A 22,290-nucleotide genomic window follows, 5' to 3' on the forward strand; every position below is an offset into this window, starting at 1 on the left:
GAGGAGTTCCCATCTAATGGCGTCTATTCTCCATTAGCCTCCTCTCTCTATTAGGAGGGGAGCTCATTTGTTGAGAGCGAGATGGGAAAGTTGGAGAGTTGAAGTTTCAGGAGAGCAGACATAGGTTTGAAAGAGTAATTAAAGATCAAAGTTATGAATGTTGTGAAGTAGGAGAGTTGAGTAGTACAGATCCATTTGAGGTTGGTATTCAACAGTTTAATGGAGAACAGGTCTTCCCAGGTGTGTAACTCTCTCTAACAGGGCTCAGCGACTCAGATGCAGTTTCCCCCAAAAGCAGAGAGTTGGGTTCGCCACTGCTTGGGGTTTTGTCAGATGGGTGTACCAAAAGGATAGCGGACAAAGGAATCTAGAGTGCGTGGAAAGGTGTTATTGAAATGATGGAGCATGGATTCCAATCTAGGTAAGTAGAAAAGTGGGGAAAGGATAGACCTTAGTGAACTGGAGTCTCTATCACATCAAAGAATGGTCTCATCTATGCCTATGCCCCCCTTAATACAGCTTGTCTACAGAAGGAGGAAAAATAATGTCTTATTTAAAGTTATAGATATTTAAGGCCACTGAATATAAAGAATTTCTTTTTGATTAAACTAAAGGGAAAAAGAGAACTAAATCCAATTTTAACTACTCCCTCTCCCCTCAAATTTGTAGGAAGGTCCAAGCACAGACAAAACGGATTTCAAAGACAAGCTCAGACTTGTATAAATTCTTATCTGAATATAGATTTCTCCCTATATGCCAGTTAAAACTTTCTCAGCATAATAAATTTGTGGGAAAAATGCTCTCTTTTCATTTGGCTAAGGCTAAAGGAACACCACTGTGTACAAAGAACTGGAGACCAGATGAGGAAAAAAAGTGGAGAGAGAAGATGAAAAGCATAACTTTACTCAAAGGGGAACCTCATTTAATTTTTCCATTATTCTCAGCAAAATGAGTGCTGAGCTAATTGCAAGAGAAAACTGATACTTGATGTTGTAAATAATACACTTAAAAATAATCATACTAAAGTCTCATTTCTTTCTCAGCACTCTGTGGCCTTTTTGTATTATATTATTTTTATTAAAACCTTTGGATAAAATGAAAAGGAAAAGAAAACACTAGCTATTAGAAAACAAGAGAAAAATCGTGAGAAAAAACATTACATTGAATCTCCTCAAAACTTTTCAGATGACTGTTGTTAATTTCCTTCAACAAATAATATGTAATATCACAGCCAAGGGCAAGTTTAACTTTTCTTTTTTTCCAGAAAGGAAAATGACTAGTTATTGCGGAAAAGCAAATGAAAGGAAATGGAATTTCTCCTCACTAGCTAAACCTCAAATAAACAAAAAGCATCTAACAATCCAAGGACATGAACTTGGACCTAAGTCCAAGTTCATGGGGACATAACTGAAGCAATTGCTAGAATCCCAGAATGTGCCCATCTGTGAGCCTATGAGATAATGGATAGCATTTTTCTCAACAAGGAACATCGAAGATATATTTCATCATTGAATTTGGTCATGTACTGGTTCAAGAACGTTCCCAAGCATGGCAACTAATTTAGGGCTTTAATAGAGAAGCGGCTTTATGTATGGTTTAATCAGATGGCAGCATGGGAAAGGAGCATTTGTTTGCGTTAACAAATGGAATGCTGAGACAGATAAAAGGGGAAATCAAGAAACTCACTCAAGGAAACAGATAAGTGAAGGAATAAAAGTGAAGTTCAAAATTCCTCCAAAGAGAATTTGTTATAAGAAAATGTAGGTGTTTTCGGCTAAACCAGAAATCAAACGGCAGCTACTCCCAGCTGAAGTCCAGGGCGATAAAACACAAGATAGGGAAAGGGCCCCTGGATGGGGGTGTCCCATGCCCAGGGTTTCGGTCCCAGCTCTGCTGAGCCTCAGTTTCTCTACGTGTAAAGAGAAAGAAGCATCCTGCTCTGTGAGAAAACGAAGAGGCCACCACTCTTGTCACCTGCCCACTCTTATCCACAGCCAGACGTAGCAGAGCAGCTATTTCTAACTCTGTCTTGAAAGAATTATTTTGAAACCAAGATGATGAAGAGGATCCAGTTAGAAAAAAAAAAATTGTAAGGTGACAATTTAAGGAGCATCATAAAAAGGTGAGTTCATGGCTTGTCAAAAGTGATTAAGATTTCTTCCTTTGTTTCTATCAGAAATAGGGTAAAACCAGGTCTTGCTGGAAGCTGGATGAGAAGGTAAGCAGCTATTGATGGCAGCTTATTGGACTTTATTTCATTTCTTTCTTTCATTTTCACGTATGCTTCCTGTGATTGAATCATAGAAAGTCACTATGTCAATTATTTGCTTCCTGGGAGTCTAAGAAAGAAAGTACCTTTATTTACTACATGCCATCCAAATGGGATGTTGCATCTTGTTAAGTTTGCAAGGATAAAAACATGACAAGTGTGCCCTATTTCTGAAAAATAGACTCCAAGTTTGCAACAGAGAGCCAGGAATGTCTTTCCTTTCTTCACTCAAAACCACGGGAGAATAAATACTCCTTTTCATAAAGGTGGCTTTTTTGGGGCCAAATTCTCACAGAAGAATTTGTTTTAAGCACTTGCGTTGTGCAGTATGGTGTTGGTTGGAAGCATAAATAGACATACAAGACTGAAAAATGAGCTCTAATTTCCAAGCCTATAAAGATAGTGGGGGTACTGTGTGGGAATCATGGGTTGTCAAAGCTTTGGGTTCCTGAACTTGCACGAGGAGTGCTCTGTGTTGGGGTAGTGGTCTCCTTGTTAAAGAACAGGCAGGGGCATTCCAGGTCCTCACAGATGAGGAGACTGGGGCTGGGAGGGGTTGCCTCAAGCTCACATGGTCCGCAAAGCCAGGACCCCAAACCAGGACTTCCGCCTCATATTCTTCCTGCTTTGTGACCTCTGGGGCCCAACTGCATACTCTCTGAATATGATTTCTGGTTTAACTGACTTTCTCACAAGGAACACCCTATTCACATCAATAATTGCCTGGATGTAATGCTTGAAATCATATTTTATGATAGAAAAATAGGCACTTTATTTTCATGGCCAGATGGGATTCCCCAAGGATTTTTCTGATCATGGGGCAGGAGGAAGCCAGCTGCCCCAGGTCTCAGCTGACTGCAGCCATGGGAATCCTGTCTTCCCCCACCCCCTGGCTACTACTGGGTGACTTGAGTGGTACACATGTAGGAGTCCTATTTCTGTGTGCTTACTCCCAGTGAGGGACACCTGGCATTTTCGGACCACTGTTGAGCTGGAACAAAGTAATTTTGCCTGAAGAGCCTGTAGGTGGGCTTAAAGCAGAGGGGCAGCGATAGCTTTTTTCTCCTGCAGACATAGGTGCTGCCAGGTCGGTCCCGGAAGCCCCTCTCTTTGAGCAGAGCCTGGGTAAGCCTCATCTTGTGGAACTAGGGAAAAGCTGTAGTGTGTGGTTAGGAAGGAGTGTGGAACACATCCATTCATATCCTTGAGTAAGAATAACAATAGCAGCCCTTTACTGAGGGCCTATTTTTTTAAAACCCTATTCTAGGTATGTTTAACATTTCGAATCTTACAACAATCCTGAGAGATAGGTATTATTGTCATGGTCATCATCACCATTTCACAGATTAGGAAATTAAGGTTCAGAGAATTCAAGTAGATTCCGCAGTGTCACACAGCTAGTAAGTGGCAAAGATCTAAACCCAGCTATTTGACTCATCCTCCATGCTGCTCCAAGCTAATGAGTTTGAACTTGACTTGGTAGGATATGGTATCAGGGCTGTATTCATAACATAAGTTAACCTGAGGTTTAATTTAAGCAAAGTCTACAAATAGAAAACAGATTGATGAGACTGAATTTTCACAAAATACTAAAGTGTTTTGCCTCTTTTTGAGTAGAATTTTTTTTTTTCTAAACATCTTTTTTGGAGTATAATTGCTTTACAATGGTGTGTTAGTTTCTGCTTTATAACAAAGTGAATCAGTTATACATATACATATGTCCCCATATCTCTTCCTTCTTGCGTCTCCCTCCCTCCCACCCTCCCTATCCCACCCCTCTAGGTGGTCACAAAGTACCGAGCTGATCTCCCTGTGCTATGCGGCTGCTTCCCACTAGCTATCTATTTTACATTTGGTAGTGTATATATGTCCATGCCACTCTCGCATTTTGCCCCAGCTTACCCTTCCCCCTCCCCGTATCCTCAAGTCCATTCTCTAGTAGGTCTGTATCTTTATTCCCATCTTGCCCCTAGGTTCTTCATGACCTTTTTTTTTTTTTTTTTTTAGATTCCATATGTATGTGTTAGCATATGGTATTTGTTTTTCTCTTTCTGACTTATTTCACTCTGTATGACAGACTCTAGGTCCATCCACTTCACTACAAATAACTCAATTTCGTTTCTCTTTATGGCTGAGTAATATTCCATTGTATATATGTGCCACATCTTCTTTATCCATTCATCTGTTGATGGACACTTAGGTTGCTTCCATGTCCTGGCTATTGTATATAGAGCTGCAATGAACATTTTGGTAGATGACTCTTTTTGAATTATGGTTTTCTCAGGGTATATGCCCAGGAGTGGGATTGCTGGGTCGTATGGTAGTTCTATTTTTAGTTTTTTAAGGAACCTCCATACTGTTCTCCATAGTGGCTGTATCAATTTACATTCCCACCAACAGTGCAAGAGGGTTTCCTTTTCTCCACACCCTCTCCAGCATTTATTGTTTGTAGATTTTTTGATGATGGCCATTCTGACCGGTGTGAGAGGATATCTCACTGTAGTTTTGATTTGCATTTCTCTAATGATTAATGATGTTGAGCATTCTTTCATGTGTTTGTTGGCAATCTGTATATCTTCTTTGGAGAAATGTCTATTCAGGTCTTCTGCCCATTTTTGGATTGGGTTGTTTGTTTTTTTGATATTGAGCTGCATGAGCTGCTTGTAAATTTTGGAGATTAATCCTTTGTCAGTTGCTTCATTGGCAAATATTTTCTCCCATTCTGAGGGTTGTCTTTTTGTCTCGTTTATGGTTTCCTTTGCTGTGCAAAAGATTTTAAGTTTCATTAGGTCCCATTTATTTTTGTTTTTTTTCCATTTCTCTAGGAGGTGGGTCAAAAAGGATCTTGCTGTGATTTATGTCATAGAGTGTTCTGCCTATGTTTTCCTCTAAGAGTTTGATAGTGTCTGGCCTTACATTTAGGTCTTTAATCCATTTTGAGTTTATTTTTGTGTATGGTGTTAGGGAGTGTTCTAATTTCATTCTTTTACATGTAGCTGTCCAGTTTTCCCAGCACCACTTATTGAAGAGGCTGTCTTTTCTCCACTGTATATTCTTGCATCCTTTATCAAAGATAAGGTGACCATATGTGTGTGAGTTCATCTCTGGGCTTTCTATCCTGTTCCATTAATCTATATTTCTGTTTTTGTGCCAGTACCATACTGTCTTGGTTACTGTAGCTTTGTAGTATAGTCTGAAGTCAGGGAGCCTGATTCCTCCAGCTCCTTTTTTCTTTCTCAAGATTGCTTTGGCTATTTGTGGTCTTTTGTGTTTCCATACAAACTGTGAACTTTTTGTTCTAGTTCTGTGAAAAATGCCATTGGTAGTTTGATAGGGACTGCATTGAATCTGTAGATTGCTTTGGGTAGTAGAGTCATTTTCACAATGTTGATTCTTCCAATCCAAGAACATGGTATACCTCTCCATCTATTTGTATCATCTTTAATTTCTTTCATCAGTGTCTTGTAATTTTCTGCATACAGTTCTTTTGTCTCCTTAGGTAGGTTTATTCCTAGATATTGTATTCTTTTTGTTGCAATGGTAAATGGGAGTGTTTTCTTAATTTCACTTTCAGATTTTTCATCATTAGTGTATAGGAATGCAGGAGATTTCTTTGCATTAATTTTGTATCCTGCTACTTTACCAAATTCATTGATTAGCTCTAGCAGTTTTCTGGTAGCATCTTTAGGATTCTCTATGTATAGTATCATGTCATCTGCAAACAGTGACAGCTTTACTTCTTCTTTTCTGATTTGGATTCCTTTTATTTCTTTTTCTTCTCTGATTGCTGTGGCTAAAACTTCCAAAACTATGTTGAATAAGGGTAGACTTTTAATTGCAGAGCATCTCCCTGTGAGAGAGCAGCTCCGGAGAAAAAAACGAAGTTCTCTCAGCAGTCAAGAGGACTGTATTTGCAAGGCCAGACTGGGCCAGTGGCTTGTTTTCCCCAAAAAACAGGCTCAGCAAGAACACAGAGCAGGTTCATATAAATAGGTTTCCACCTGGGGGGTTACCAACTGCTTCTCTCCATGAGACTAGTCTTCCTGCCTCCTGTTTCTGTGACTGGCAGAAGCAGAGGGTTGGAACCCCCCCAGCTACCCACAGCCCCCCACTCCCTAATAACTGCACCTCCTGGCCCTTCTCTCTGCAGCCCCAATACCCACAGTATCACGGCATCAGGTTCTATGGATTTGGGGCCAGGGTTTTCTAGCATCTGTCCCTTTTCTTTCTAGTCCCGTTGCCACTAGTCCCATTTAGACCCTTGTGACTTCTCCCTAATCAATGCTGTTAGATCAATCTTTCTGAAACAAGACTCTGTCACTCTTGTGTCTACAAATCATCTGCTTCCCCATTATCTACTGAATCAAATCCAGATACCTTCACCTGATACTCAAAAGCTTTACAGATTTCCCTAAACACAGCTTTTTAGCCCCTTCCTCTCTCATGGCCAGCCCTACATTCACCAAGCTGCCATCCTCCGTCTATCCCAGGCACAGTCTCACCTTCATGTGAGACTTTTGCTTTGCCTGGAAAAACTTACTAAGCATATCTTGCATTTGATATTTCCTAGTTTTCAAAGTGGTTTCACTTACCTTATTCCATTGGAAAATTGTAATTGCTAAGCAGGGCAGATAGCAGATTAGAAAATATTGGCTCTGAGCAGGCCTAGAGCCTGAGGTTCCACCGCCGAGAGGCAGGCCTAGGAGCCAGATCTTCAAATTCCCTCTCTCCACAGCTCTGGGATGCTTTTCTCTCTCCTTCGTCTGCCTTTCCTCTGGCTCCCTCCAGTTTCTACTTGTCAAGTTGTGCCTTTTTTCCAAGTCCAGCTCAAATCCACTAGCTCCATGAACTCTTCCAAAATAAGTAAGAGTCAATGGCTCTCTCTTCCCTACGCTCTTACAGCTCCTCACCCAACTACCCTGGCACTTAAAGCAATTAGGTGAAAAGGCCTGAGAGTTGCAGGATAAGGGTTTGAGGCCAGCATAGATCAAGGTTTCAAGTCTTTCTGATTAGGATTTCCTTTAAGAAACACATTTTATATCACAAAGTAGTGTACACACACACCCACACCCCTGAAACAAGTTTCATGATACAGTATTTCTAATGCTGCAGTGCATTATCATATTTTCTCTAGTCTATTTTTTTTTTTTTATTATTAAAAAGTACTAGTTAGGAACCCACTAAATTGATTTTGAGGACTAATGAGTCCTGGTCAGCAGTTTGGAAAACTGATTTAAATTTAATCTGTCCTTTGAAATGGCCTAGACAACATTTTCAAAGATTTGTAAAAGACTGAGCTAGCAAGAGAACTATGTTCGTTGGGGGTTTAATCTGTGCTCCTTATCAGGAACACAAATACCTCTCACAAAGGCGAGGCCAGGAAGGAAGGGCCTCAGTTGGAGAGCACCAGCTTCTACTTGCTGGAAGGTCAAGAACAGGGATGTTTTTCCCCGGCTTTATTCAGGCATAGTTGACAAATAAAAATAGTATATATTTAAGATGTATAGCGTGATGTTTTGATGTATGTATATATTGTGAAATGATTACCACAATCAAGCTAATTAACAAATCCATCACCCCATACATTTACATTTTTTTTTTTTTTTTGGTGGTTAGAACACTTAAGATCTACTCTCTTAGCGCATTTCAAGCATAGAATACGGAATTATTAACTATAATCACCATACTGTACATTAGATCTCCAGAACGTACTCATCCTGCATAACTGAAGCTTTGTATCCTATGACCAACATCTCTTCATTTCCCCCAATTCTGCCCCTGGTAATCACCATTCTACTCTCTGCTTTTATGAGTTTGACTTTTTTGGCTTCCACATGTACGTGAGATTATGCAAGGAGAGGCATTCTTAATGGGCTAATTGATAGAGGAATGGGATGCATCCCTTTCACAGTGGATCATCTTCAAAAGAGAGTGCCAGAGATCTGAGGAGAAAGATTTCTCAATAAGGCACATCTGTAGACTGAGAGCAGATTTGTGTGCTCGTCATAATCTTGACTAGAGCAGGAAATCAGCTAGAATTTAAAAATAATAAAAACGTAATAAAATTTTTTGTTTATATCTGCATAGTGAGTCTGAGGGCCTTCAGGCCTATAAACCTGTCAATGAATTTAGTATCATTTCAACTTTATGAAGCACTTGACGTTTGCAAAGTGCTTGTACAGTTACCAATTACCATAATGTTCATCTTCCAAACACTGCAGTTCAGAGAAGGCCTGAGGACTTCAGACTGAGAGTAAAAATTTTAAAAAAAGTAAAGGAAAAAGAATTGGTCAAGCTAAAGACCAGGCTTCTGGGCTTATGCTGCCAGAACTGTTCAAGATGTGGGGTACCTGCTTCAGAGTAGGGTCCCCTCTTCCTGCAGTGCATGCAGCCAACCTTGGCACGCTGCTCTTGGAAGCTCCAAGCATGATCTGCGTTTACATGAAGCATGGGAGGGAAAGGCAAAGGGCTTGACACCTGCAACCCAAGTGCTCCTGGTGTTGAGGGATGTAGGAAGAGGTGTTGGCGACTGCTGGGAAACAGTAGTGAGGAAAGGGACAAAGGAGTTATGGCCTTTCCTGTTCCAGCTCTTAAAGGCTGTATGTATAAGCTGGAAATCAGCTCTGGCTATGTTTATAGGCAACAGGTCAGTGAAACTCAACACACTGGTGTACTTCCAGGAATTCCAAGGAAATGGCTTTAAGGAATGTCAAAGGCAATGCTTTGAGGATGTGTCTGTTTCCTCTGGAGAAAGGTTAGCTCTCCTGTGCTTCTTCCCCTCCACTGGCAAGGGGCTCACCCCAGGGCTGAGCATGGCCTGAGGGCTGGCGATGTTCTAGTTTATCAGTTTAGGAACAAAAAGCAGCCTTTTCTTTGGAAGTGATTTTTTTTTTAAATTCTTACCATCTTAGTGAGGATTAATTTTTTTTTAAATTAATTAATTAATTAATTTATTTATTTTTGGCTGTGTTGGGTCTTTGTTTCTGTGCGAGGGCTTTCTCTAGTTGCGGCGAGCGGGGGCCACTCTTCATCGCGGTGCGCGGGCCTCTCACCATCGCGGCCTCTCCTGTTGCAGAGCACAGGCTCCGGACGCGCAGGCCCAGTAGTTGTGGCTCACGGGCCCGGTTGCTCCGCGGCATGTGGGATCTTCCCAGACCAGGGCTCGAACCCGTGTCCCCTGCATTGGCAGGCAGATTCTCAACCACTGCGCCACCAGGGAAGCCCATGGAAGTGATTTTTAATCCAACATTTTCTGTTAGATTAGTTCAAACCTCTGTCAGAAGGGCTCCCTTTTCTGACCATGGTTAGGTAACTGCAGTACCAGAAGCTGAGCTGCGAGACTGAGTTGGCTTTTGAACCAGAAAACCTCCTGGTAGACCCTCATAGTTTCACCACCAGATTTTCCTTAGTGGAAGTTAAAAAAAAAAATCAGTCTCTTAATGAAACGATACCTTTCTATGCTAATACGTTTGTGTTTCGAAACACATATTGAGCATTTCCCAAATGCTTTTCAAAAGGAGAATGAGACCATTCCTGTACTTGTTTTTATCCACATAGAAAACGGGTGGGTGATTTTGAGAGCAACTGTCCAGAATCATCCTAAGTTTATTGTTCTCTCAGTCGCCCCCTTCCACACAGCCACGAGTTCTCTTCATTATAACAAGCCGGACTGTGTGACTCCGTGCTTAAAGCGCGGCTTTGGTATCCTGCTGTCAATAAGATAAAATCCATTTTCTTGACCGTGACACACGTGGTCCAGCCCAATTTGTTCACATGAGAACTCTCTAGTTTCACCTCCCACTGATCTAGCTGCACTGACTCTCTTACCATTTTCCAAATACCTCACACCCTGTTTGTGTCTCTGCCTGAGCTGTTTTATCGCAAAATGCCATTCACATCCTCAGCCCAGCTCCTTACGGATTCTTACTTTTTTCTCCACCTGGTCTCTAACTTACTTCTGTGTGGCTTCTCTGATTCTCCAAAGCTGGTGAGTGCATTGGCTACACCCGCCTCTGGCTTCCGTAATGCTTTTTGCTCATAACTTTAATACAGTTCTTTCTTAGTGCATTGGTGGTTGCTGTCTCTACCTCGTTAGGTTACTGGCATCTTGAGGGCAAGCACAATTTCTTATTTATCCCTGTGACTTCAGAAGCCAGAAGACATGCTCATATTTTTTTTTCTAGGAAAGAAGTATTAAAACTAAAGTCAGCTAAAACAATTAAATAAAATTTAAGCAAAATACTTGTTTTCTTCCAGGAGAAATATTAAAATTAAACGTAATTCTGGAAACATTAAATGTGTAGGTACCTGATAAATGACTGTCAGACAGATGAATCAGATTTGTGACAGAAAGGAAACTTTAAAGGCACTTTAGCCTGTGACACGCTGCCCTACCTTTAGCCATCTGAGTGACCAAAACAAAGAAATAAAATTAATACCAGTGGGAGAGAATTCTGATTGCGCTAGGTGTAGGGAATAAGAGTCTCCTCCTTTGCTTCAAAGGGTGACACTATAGTTCTCTGGAGACCACCTCCTTTCTCTTCTCTCAATTCTGTGCCTTACAGGCAGCTTTACTCAGGCTTCTTTGAGCTATTCATGCCACACTTGTCATGGGACCATCCTCCATGGTATTTCCTCCACGCAGAATGCTCTTCTTCACTTCCCATTGTTTAATTTCAGGTTAGGAAATCCCAGTTCCTCCATGGACTCTTTCCCACATGATTAGAAGAACAGTAGTGATTTCTCCTGTAATCCCTTCTTCCATTCACCGCCAGCGCACGTACCTCTTTGCCTGCTCTTATTTATGCGTTGGTGTGACATACGTTGAGAAGGTGTTATCACCAGCCACCTTGTGGAGTGAACTTTAATTAGGGTGGGGTCATGTCTGCCCACATGCCTCGTGCTGTGTCTACCACAGCTTCACAATCAGACAAGGGCTGAGTACCGCTGTCCACGAGATAGACTTGGCCTCTGTCTCCCTGTCAGGTGAGAATATGTGAGACCGGCAGCCAAGGCTCATGCTGCTCAGGTGTCTCTGGTAGCTCCTGAATTTGTTGGCAGCCTGTAAACGCCTTGTCTCCTACGGCTGAGAAGGAATGACCAAGTAGCAATTAAAGACAATTTAAGCAAAATACTCTTTTTTTTCCCATGGGGAAGAAATATTGAAACTAAATTCAAAACTGGCAACATTAAGGTAATACATATGTTTTTGTCAGTCTTAACATTGTTTCCTTCTCCTTTATTTCTAATAAAATGATTCAATATGTACTGACCTAGAAATCTTCAAAGGTGACATCACACTGCTCATGACAAAACATGATGGTTTCACCTGAAAGGTGCAATTAAAAGATTTCCTTTATCACAAGAAGGTACAAGAGGAATAATTATCATCAAAGGCTTGTATTGCTTCCTTTGTGGGACCGGAAAACTGTTGCACTTTTCTATCAAGCGAAAATCGCTTTCTGTGGTGTAATTTCCAGAAAAATAACTATGGGACGAAGTACTGTAGCTTAGGAAAACTGTAAATGAAACAATCACATGTGCAGAACAGGGGACACAAGGAAGTGCCGAGCACCCAGGTACTTCCATCTACTCAAGATCAAATCAGAAGAATTGTGTCTGATTTATAGCCCGCGTGGAATCTTTTGTTTCTGGAGACTGAAGACTTTCTTACGGTATTAAAATATGGCTGTTATAACAAAAAATTATTACAAGCATACAAGACCATGGATATTTTGGTCACTCAGAAATAATAAATGACAATGAATACCAAATACATTACATGATGCTGCCCTTTAAGAGAAGCAGACATCAACAGGTAATAATGACAATAATAAAGCTCACATTTTCGAGCACTTAGCTGAGTGCTTTAACTCATCTAATCCTCAAAACAAACCTATGACGTAGGGACTTGTATTATCCCCATTTTGCAGCTGAGAGACTGAGGCACAGAGAGGGTAAATAACTTTCCTAAAATTACACAGCTAGTAAGTGGGTAGGCTACAGTTGCAGATCAATAAATCCTGACCACTGAGCCAGATTTCCCTCTATTTGATGAAAACCAATAGTGGAATGTCCAAGTGTATCTTTCTTTATACCATAGTCATTTCCTGAAAAGACATCTGTAAATCAGAAACCTAAAAACAGAACCAGATTGGAATGTAAGCTCTGTGAGGATTTGTCAACAGTTGTATCCTTACTGCCTAGTATATATAGTACATGGCCCATGGTAGCCTCTTGATAAACATGTGATGAATACGTGAATAAATAGAGAAAAGAGGAGAGTCTAATACAGTGCTTTGCAATGAGAAAGTGCTCAACAGATTTTTTAAATTGGATTTAAAGGAAACTTGTTTTATGTATCCATTCGAGGAGGATTCATCTTCTGATTTCCTGTTTGTGTAAATCCAGATTTTCATATTGTTTGCTTACAGTGAAGATGAAATGAGAAAGCATTCTCATTTAAGAGAAATATTATTAAAACTTTTACAGGGGAAAAGGCAAAACAAATCAGGGATGCCAAAACTCTTGTAGAATCCTAGGATTATTGTAGAAAACTCAGCTATCATCTTGGGATCCACAACTTTTCACCTTCACAGCAGAGTATCCAACATGTTTGGGCAACGATCTGCAATGTCATGCTTCTAGTCACTTGTCAGGACTCCAGAAGGGCTTAAGTCCAGTTACGGGATATTTCAACATATTTAGGCCACAGGGTCTTAAGAAAATTGCACTATTTAACTGTTTTAAACATGTTTTGGCTCTGAGAGATAAGTGAACAAGTTGCCATCAGTAGGAAGCTGTTTTAATAACTAGCCCAATTTTCCAATGGATTTAGCCAAAACAGAAGATAATATTTATTGTTCCCATTATATGGAAGAAGAAATCATGGAAGACCCAAGTTATGACCTGAACAAAAGACAGCTCATGTTTCCAGGCACTGATAACACCCCCTACATTGGTCCTCACCAAACAGTCAAGGATCCAGGAAGCTAGTGTTTTCTTTTAGTGAATTTTAATTTCATTTCACTTAGGTGCTAAGTCAAGGGCTATCTACGAGATCTTTCTACGCTAGCATTTGTGAGGACACGGATGACCAGAAGTCAAGCTGCATACCCAACGGATTAACCACGTGGGTGGGAGTGCTGGCTGCACCACTGCCCCATACAAGCTCAGCTCCTCCCTATAGCCAGCTTCCCAGGAGGGAAGCAGTTATAATGCCATGTACATCCTCACGGGGGATACCACTGGGGATGTATTTAGAGAGAGTCTTTAGAAAGCTGATTGCTTACATTTGTTTCAAATATTTTGAAATGTTGGTGCTTTCTGAAACCGCTTGTGGAGCTATCTGGTTACATTTTGCAAGTGAGGGTTACAAATTATTTTAATTCATGGCTCCCCAAAGAGTTCCCCCATTAAACTCTGGTGATGCCAATGTCTCTCTTTCCTACACAAAGGGCCACCTGTCATTTCAAGGGGCTTTGGGGTCATGACTCATTTGAATGAATCAAATAAGCAAGACTTCATGAGAGTCAACCATGCCTACCTTGTTTGCTGTAGGCCTCAGTACCTCCTGTATTGCTTGGCACATAGTAGGCACTCAATAAGTTGAACAAAAGGCATCTTACTTACATCCTCTGTTATCCCTCTGGCTTTCTACTTAAAGTAAAACACACCCTACCTCCAGACTGGTGAAGATTTTGATGAGCCACCCAAGAAGCTATCACGTCGAACTATCAATTGTATGCCGGGCACACTTAACAATAAGAGCATCACACACATATTAATGCCACCAGAGCTCACTGGATGGATTACCCGAACCAGGACCCATGGATTCTTCAGGTGGACACAGCCCACTCTTTGTTGATTACGAACGCTGCCTCCAAGCCCATCACTGACCTTGGGTGTGCCTTTTCCCTCCTTTGGGCTCAGTTGCCTCATCGATAAAACAGCAATCACAGAGCTAACGTTCCTTGTTCCTCTGAGAGTTTTTTGCTAAGTGAACTCAAGTCATTCACAAGGCCACAGTACCAACCCAATAAATAATTCATAGATGCTTCAGCGAGTCAGAATAAGAAAAAACTGCAATGCAGTGATCATCATTTAAAATGGAAATTGCTGCTTACAATATTCATACCTATGATTTAAAATAAGCATGACTGTGTGGGATATAATGAATTCTGTCAAGTTTTAGGAGGAAAAGGGTTCTTTTCCCTTCTTGTTTTTTTTTTTTTGTTGTTGTTGTTTAAAGACTACAATGCCGTTACATTTAAATCCATTAAATACTTGTTTCCAAGGATCATTTTGAATGATCCTGATGTTCACGTTTATTTTTCCTGGAATGCGGTCTGTCACACTTTGGTACAGGAAGGGGTCTGGTACCTGCCACTTTCCTTGCCAGACTTCTTAATGGAAAACTCACGAGCTGCAACATCCACACATCTGCCACGGGCCTTTCATTTTCTTGGTGCACAATTCATTTCAAGCCAGTGATGGGAAGGAAGTCTCCATCCATGTGACTTTGTAATTCTGTTACTGTGTCAACTTGCCAATCCATTGTTATCTTTGTGCTATCTTTACACTTATGTAAAATGTTGGCAACCACAGGATAACTCCTTATTTTCAGTTGATGTCGGCGTACAGGAAGCGCTAAAAATGATTTTAGGCTGCCCTTTTTATTTTGGAAGAAGTCATTCTTATCCTCTGTCATTCACATTTGTAGAACTAATATATACACATGCTTAAGGGGAGAGGTGATAACTGATAGAATGGATAGAGACTGTAGAAAGTAGACAGTCCAGCAGCATCATTAGTCACCTACGAATAAGGCAACCTACGATTCCCACACCAGCTGCAACACTGCGAATTCAAGCAAACCGTTTTATCTGATGTCTTAAAATCTGAATAAGGGGGCATCAATTTCTGCTTCTAACCTTCTCATTATAAGAGATTGTTAGTGAGGATGATAGGTGGCTCTAAATTCTGATTTCTGTATACAAATAAAATCAACACACAATCGGTGAGATAAGATACAGTCACCCAGGCAGAGAATGGCTTCTAAGCCAGAGCCAGGCTTGAATATATGAGATGAGGTGTACAAATTAAACCTAAGGAAGGATGGACCAACCATAGGAAGGAGGTCAGTGAGGCAACAGGGATCCAACTCTGCCGTGGTGGCCGTCCCTGCCCCGGGAGAGGGACCCTGCAGCTGGGGGAGGGGTGGGCGTCCACCCGGGATGTGTCTTTTGGTGCCGAAGGGCAGCCTGGATGAAAAACACTAAGATTATCCCCCCTGCCTTGCTCTGCTTTCAGACTCACTTAGCAACCCTCAGATAATTAATTGGATTTTTCTGCTACATCAACGTTTTAGAGTAAATGTGCCCTGGATAGAAAATATTGCTTTCTTGCTTGATTCATTCATTCAGTGAATATTTATTGAGTGTCCACTATATGCCAAACACTGCTCTATGCTTTGATTACAGACCCAAATCCCTGTCCGCAGGAAGCATACATCCTGGTTGGGGGAGAATATTATAACAAATGCATAAAGTGCATACGGTGTCAGATGGTGATAAGCATAATGGTGACAAACGAAGCGGGGAAGGGGAGAGGGAGTGCTCCTGTTGGGACGGCTAATTTAAATATGGAGCCAGGAAAGTCTCACTGCCGGGTTGGATGAAAGAGATGAAGGAGGGAGGCCTGCGAATGTCTGAGAGAAGAGCATCCCAAGCAGGGGGAAGAGGAAACAGTGCGAAGGCCCTGAAGCAGGAATGTGCTTGGTGTATCTCAGGAAGGCCGGGGCGCTGGAGTAGGGTGAGCCAGCAAGCAAGAGGAAGAGAAGGGGCCGGAGGGACACTGGGGACCAGATTGCGACTTGACCCTCCGAAGGGCTGGGAAAGAATATCCCTCCCCATGAGGATACATGTGATGATTTAGGAATTTGATGTTTGGTTTCTACTTGTGCCTCCTTGAGCTTGGCTAGAGTGCATCCATTTCTATGAAACTAAACCGTTCTCGGAGTCTTTGGCATATTGAACTTTCTGCCTTTGAAAAGTTGAGAACATGATTCAGAAACTTGGAGACTCCTTTATGGTGGTGTTCTTAGGGTGACCGACCAGGACCCCTAACCTTATCACCTCCTATATCTTCAACAGATGTTTGGGATGTGAACTCTTTATGACATAATGTAAGCAGTCATAACAGTCATTGCTTTAATAGTGACATTCTGGACGTATGGAAATGGGGTATATGTGTAGATAAGAGCTATCATGGACATAGAGTTGTCAGTGAGAGAGTTCATTTAAGTATATTTATGGATTTTATCATTATGTAATGCCCTTCTTTGTCATTACAGTCTTTGTTTTGAAGTCTTTTTTTTTTTTTTTTTGGCCGTATCGTGCAGCATGTGGGATCTTAGTTCCCTGACCAGGGATCGAATCCAAGCCCCCTGCAGTGGGATCGCAGGGTTCTAACTGCTGGACCGCTGGGTAAGTCCCTAATTTAGATTTCCACAGATCCGGGCTTGGATCATGGAATTGACACTAGCTATGGAAACTTAAGAAAGTTAAGTTCTTGGAGACTTTGTTTCTTCCACCTCAAAGAGAGTCTTTGTGAGAATGAAACCGAAAGGGTGGTTATTAGGATTAAACGAAAGAATGTTCTCGATGGCAAAGCACTGGTGCTCAGTAACATGGTTCCCCTTCTCATCGCCCCCTTCTCAATTTCTGCTTTGCACCGCAAGATTCAGAATTGCTGCCCACAGGGAATCATAATGAAATCTTAACTAATTGTCAATTTTGGCACCATAGGCTTCCGGCAACGTTCTTGAACAGGAGAGCACAGGCTGTTTTTGTTTGTTTTTTTAAAAAATTTATTATTTTTATTTGTTGCGGTGCGTGGGTTTCTCATTGCAGTGGCTTCTCTTGTTGCGGAGCCTTGGCTCTAGGCGTGCGGGCTTCAGTAGTTGTGGCACGTGGGCTCAGTAGTTGGTGGCTTGCAAGCTATAGAGAGCAGGCTCAGCAGTTGTGGTGCACGGGCTTAGTTGCTCCGCGGCATGTGGGATCTTCCCGGACCAGGGCTCGAACCCGTGTTCCCTGCATTGGCAGGTGGATTCTTAACCACTGCGCCACCAGGGAAGCCCGCACAGGCTGTTTTGTCAGAGGCCAAGACAATCAGCAGTCCATTTGTGTGGTACTATACCCTTGGACCCTCCCTCTTACAGAGCTGTGGAGGTGACATGAAATTATAATGTAAAGCACTCAACATGGTACTTGACCATGGTTCATCCTTATGGAATGTTAATTTTTATTATTTTTATTTTTCTGTAGCTTTCGGAAAATTTTTATGGGAATGCATATGTATTAATTATGCTATGAAAAAACGAAAAGAAAAGTATATGAGCAATAGTGACTTGTTTTACTGATACCGATGGTGAGTTAAGAGCATCTTTGTATCCTTGGGTCTGAATATTGGGCATAAGTTCAACGTGAATTGAGTACTGTGACACTTAGTTTTACATGTTTACTTGACTAGGCTACCTCGTTATTCAATCAGACCCTAATCTAGGTGTTCCTGTGAAGGTATTTTCTAGGTGTGGTTAACATCTACAGTCAGTTGACTTTAAGGAGATGATCCTCAATAAGGTGGGTGGGCCTCATCTGATCAGTTGAGTGGACTTAAGAGCAAAACTGAGGCTTCCCTGAGGAAGAAGAAGTTTTGTCTTAAGATTGCAGCATCTCAGCTCGTACTGGAGAGTTTCTAGACTGAGAGCCTGCCCTACACATTCTGAACTTGCCACCTTCACAATCACATAAGCCAATCCCCATGTATGCATGTGTGTGTGTGTGTGTGTGTGTGTGTGTGTGTGTGTGTGTGTGTACTCCTGACTGGTTCTGTGTCTGTTTCTCTGGAGAATCCTGACTTACAAAGGTGCATATGAAGGCTCATTTCTTCTTCTTCTTTTGTCAGTAATTCTTTATGATGCCTCATTTGCATGATGCAATTTTACTAAAATGAAACTTGAACAGCTCCAAACTGCAAAATCCATTTCTTTCAGCCTCACAATTTCTTTTTGGCCTCAGCCAGGCAATCTGACCCCGGAGTTGGGGGGATCATCCTTACATTGACAGCAGCTGGCATAGTCTACCCATGAGGTTCATGGGGCACATCGCCTGGGTTCTAGGTGGGCAACAGGATGAAGATAAATGCCAAGGGGATAATTTGTCTCTAAAAATATGGATAAATCAAGAGTTTACGGAGTGGAAACTGGTTGGTTTGCTACACTCTGGGTATGAATTCAGAGCATAACTAGGATATAAAAACTCTGTTGTCTAAGTGAAAATATATTTATGCAGTGATGGTAGCCCCGCAATTTCTAGGATGAATGCACAGGAGGACAAATTACCATGAGAAGAGATATTACTGAGAGTGTAAGTCTGCTTTCATTTTTTTGCTAGTTTGTCCATAATCATATGGAAATAACCCCCCGGTGAAATGTGAGACAAAAACTATGACATCATCTGAATTTAGTGTCACTGCTCTAAGCTAAAAATTTGGGTGGGTTCCTACTTACATTGTCTTGTCTCCAAGTTATCTTTTCCATTTTGCTCCTTTTCTTCATTATAAAGCATTCCTTACAACACTGTCAGAATTTGAACAAAAACATCTTTTATCTAATTTCTGATTTGCCATTTTGTGATATTGTGATTTATAATAAGAAATAGAAATTTGGTCTTCATCCCCAGTTTTGGCAGAGAGCTCCTAAAACCCTTGAATTTCCTAAGTGATGAAAGCAAAAAGGCATCCCTCTGTTATGTTAATGGATGACGTTTGGACCCCAACTAAGGTTGGGCGCTGGATGCCAGGAGAACCCACCATGTGATTAGAGGGCTGGAACTTTCAGTTCTTGCCCTCACCACCTCTGGGGAAGAGGAGAGAGGCTGGAGACGGAGTTCAATCACCAATGGTCAATAATTCATCAGTTGTGCCTATGCAATGAAGCCTCCATAAAACCCCAAAAGGATGGAGTTTAGGAGAATTTCCAGGTTGGTGAACAGGTGGAGATTCGGGGAGAGTGGTGCACTCAGAGAGGGCATGTAAGCTCCATGTCCTTTCCCGTACCTTGCCCTATGCACCTCCTCCATCTGGCTGTTCCTGAGTTATATCCTTTTATAATAAACCAATGATCTAGTAAGTAATGAGGTCTTCTAGCAAATTAATCAAACCCAAGGAGAAGGTCATGGGAACCTCCAACATGTAGCCGATAGATCAGAAGCATAGGTAACAACATGGGCTTGTGACTGGCGTCTGAAGTGGTGGTGGTAAGGGCAGTCTTGTGGGACTGAGCCCTTACCTGTGAGATCTGACACTGTCTCCAGGGACATAGTGTCAGAATTGAGTTGAGTTGTAGGACACTGACCTGGCGCATTGCCAGGTCTTACTGTACATCTTGTCATAACCAAGCAGCCTTTATATGTACTCTTTAGCCACATTTTTATAACTTCCTACAAATTTGGTTATCAGATACTTTAAGCAATGGCAGGAGAAAATTGTGTTTCCAGAAGAGAAACAAACTGGAACATAAACCAACGTAACCTGCTAAGAACTGGCTTCCCTCAGAGAGACCAGTGACTGGTTAATGAGGTACCAGAACCTCCAAGAGGCAGTTAATGGCCAAGATGGACCACTTTTAGAGTGGTGGCAACCTACACTGTCCATGAAAGCTCAAGATCGAGTGAGGCAAGGTATTTGCCCATAGATAACAGAAGTATGGAAAAGCAAAACTGTAGCCTCAAAAAGCCTCTACCTTCCACATCTCATTTCATAATTCTTGGAATGTTCTACTTTTTCAGAATTGCTTTCTAATTTTAACCTTGTTTTACTTTTGCTTATCTCTGCAATCTTCAATTGGCTTCTCTTCACTTCACTCTTACTTATTTTTTTTTTTTCTACAGTCATTCCTCAAATTTGCTTTCCTTTCCTTCCTGCTGTGAATTTCCTGTATTTCTCTTGCTTCTTCTCCCCTTTCCATTTTTACCTCTTCTTCATCTTATTCTTTGAATTTCCTTCCCCTGTGCTTAATTCTTCTTCCTTTCCCTCTGATCTGTTGTGGCTTTAATCATTGCTGAGCTGCTTTAAAATCACCCAGTGACTGACATTTTCTCCCTGAAAGGAGAGGGATTTGTGACTGTGGAAAACTAACTACAAAGACCCAACACATTCAATTTTCAGCACAGTTCTTTCCTTTCTTCTGTGGCGCTTTTGCCTGGGATTAGAGGTGGACCGCTTACTGCAACTCACAATGGCAAAGCCCTTCAGGCCTGACTTCTCAGCTCTGTGAGTCGCATGGCAAGGTGTATCTGAGCCACTATGTTTACACTGATTGCTAGAATTTTAAAATTGCCCGTCACTAGAAAAAGCTTACTCAAGTGTTTCCTGGAAAACAAAGTAGTATTATTTCACAATGTGATGACCAGACTTATTCTTCTCCTTGGACTATTCGTCCTCCCTACCCCCTCCCCCTTCATTTTTTACAGCATGAAACAAAAACAGACAAATGTGTTCCTGGCAGAAGGGTGAAGGAGCTTTGTCACCCTGGCCGACTCCACCAGAAGTAAGATTTTTACAAAGGGACGAACAGTAAAATTAGTAAAATAGATCAATTTTTCAGGACTCTATGATTTTATCATAGGGCATTAGGAAATAGTAGATTGCCACGAACAGACCAAATTCATTTGCCTCTGAGAGATTTCACTTTAGCTCTTTGTAACACTTAAGTATGGACTACACAGCTTTTTACGTTTTGAAATCATTCTTTTGGCTAAATTGGCTCGTGAATTCACTTTACCTTTCTGTGTTTCTTGAAGAGCAGGAGAGCATACCTCAATGGTTAAGTGCTCGAAGCCAGTGTATGTCATGTAGCAGGACCTGGGAGGTTATCATTATCAAAGGATACTTGTGGTCAAAGCTGTACCACATTCTGAAGAGACAGGCACTCTCTGTTTTTGTCGTGCTTTTGCCAGAGTTGTTTGCTTCCTAGGGACAGAAAACAGAAAAAGGCATTGGATAAATTATCACTATAATTATTGATATATAATATCAACATTAATATACAGTATGTATATAATATTAATATATTTTAAGTATAAAAATATGTGTCAAGCCAAATTAAACTTAACCACTTTTAAAAAATCTTTCCAGATACAGGTATTTTCGTCTAAATGCTGAACCTGCTGCCAAGCAGATTAGCTCATGGATCTTGCCATAGGGGTGACGTTCTTGTGGCACAATTCAACGTTGACTTTTTTTCAAAATTCCTATTTTATTAAACAGCTAAGAAATGCCACTTTGTTGACACCAGCGAACATGATATTTCTGTCAGATTGCTGTTGTGGGAATTTTGCAGTTACTTTTGTCAGATTTGGATGGTATTTATTTACGATTTACCAAAAGGTCAAGACTATAGGGATAACAGTCTAATAATTGTTAAACTAGTTTTCATTCATTTTATTTTTGATAGATCACTGGCAAAGCCTATGGTTAATTTTTGATATCTTCCCCCTTCGATTCTTAAGTTTTGAAATAGATATCCCGGTTAAGAAGCCTGGAATAATTTAATAACTGAATGAATGTGTTTGTCTCCCCCTGACCCCATGTTCACTCTCTCTTTTTTTTTTTCCCTCAAAGGACCACAGTGGGAGGGAGGAAGAAAAGGACAAAAGAGAAAGCATTTGATAGGCGTTTATGTAACAGTAGAGGATGAAAATGTGAGAAAAAGGGAAAAAGGTGAAAAATTTTTGTGAACTTTAGGTAGATGATAATGAACATTGCAATGTGGTATGAAGGAGATTCAGTGACATTTTTACCTCTTCTGTGTATCTCATTTTGCATATTAAGAGAATTCCAGACTTCAATCAGTTGTAATTATCTTCATCATTAAAAGCATTTATATCTTAACATGGACTTCATTGCTTTGTTTGGGCCCTCGGTTTCCAGCCCAAATTGTATCAGGAGTTCACAGTCCA

At 41.1% G+C, this 22,290-nt stretch overlaps 1 protein-coding gene across 21 annotated transcripts in view; it reads right to left on the reverse strand.

Annotated features, from left to right (window-relative positions):
- The window catches only part of SLC9A9 (solute carrier family 9 member A9), a 683,127-nt gene that overhangs the window by 79,877 nt on the left and 580,960 nt on the right, over positions 1-22,290 (reverse strand). For all 21 annotated transcript variants that reach the window (XM_082461227.1, XM_082461222.1, XM_082461225.1 and 18 more), the window contains one exon: positions 21,222-21,297. In XM_082461227.1, the coding sequence (XP_082317353.1) occupies positions 21,222-21,297 (76 nt within the window). The remainder of the gene's footprint in view (positions 1-21,221; positions 21,298-22,290) is intronic.

This window comes from Balaenoptera physalus (genome assembly GCF_965194825.1).
Source record: "Balaenoptera physalus genome assembly, chromosome: 4".
Taxonomy (NCBI): domain Eukaryota; kingdom Metazoa; phylum Chordata; class Mammalia; order Artiodactyla; family Balaenopteridae; genus Balaenoptera; species Balaenoptera physalus.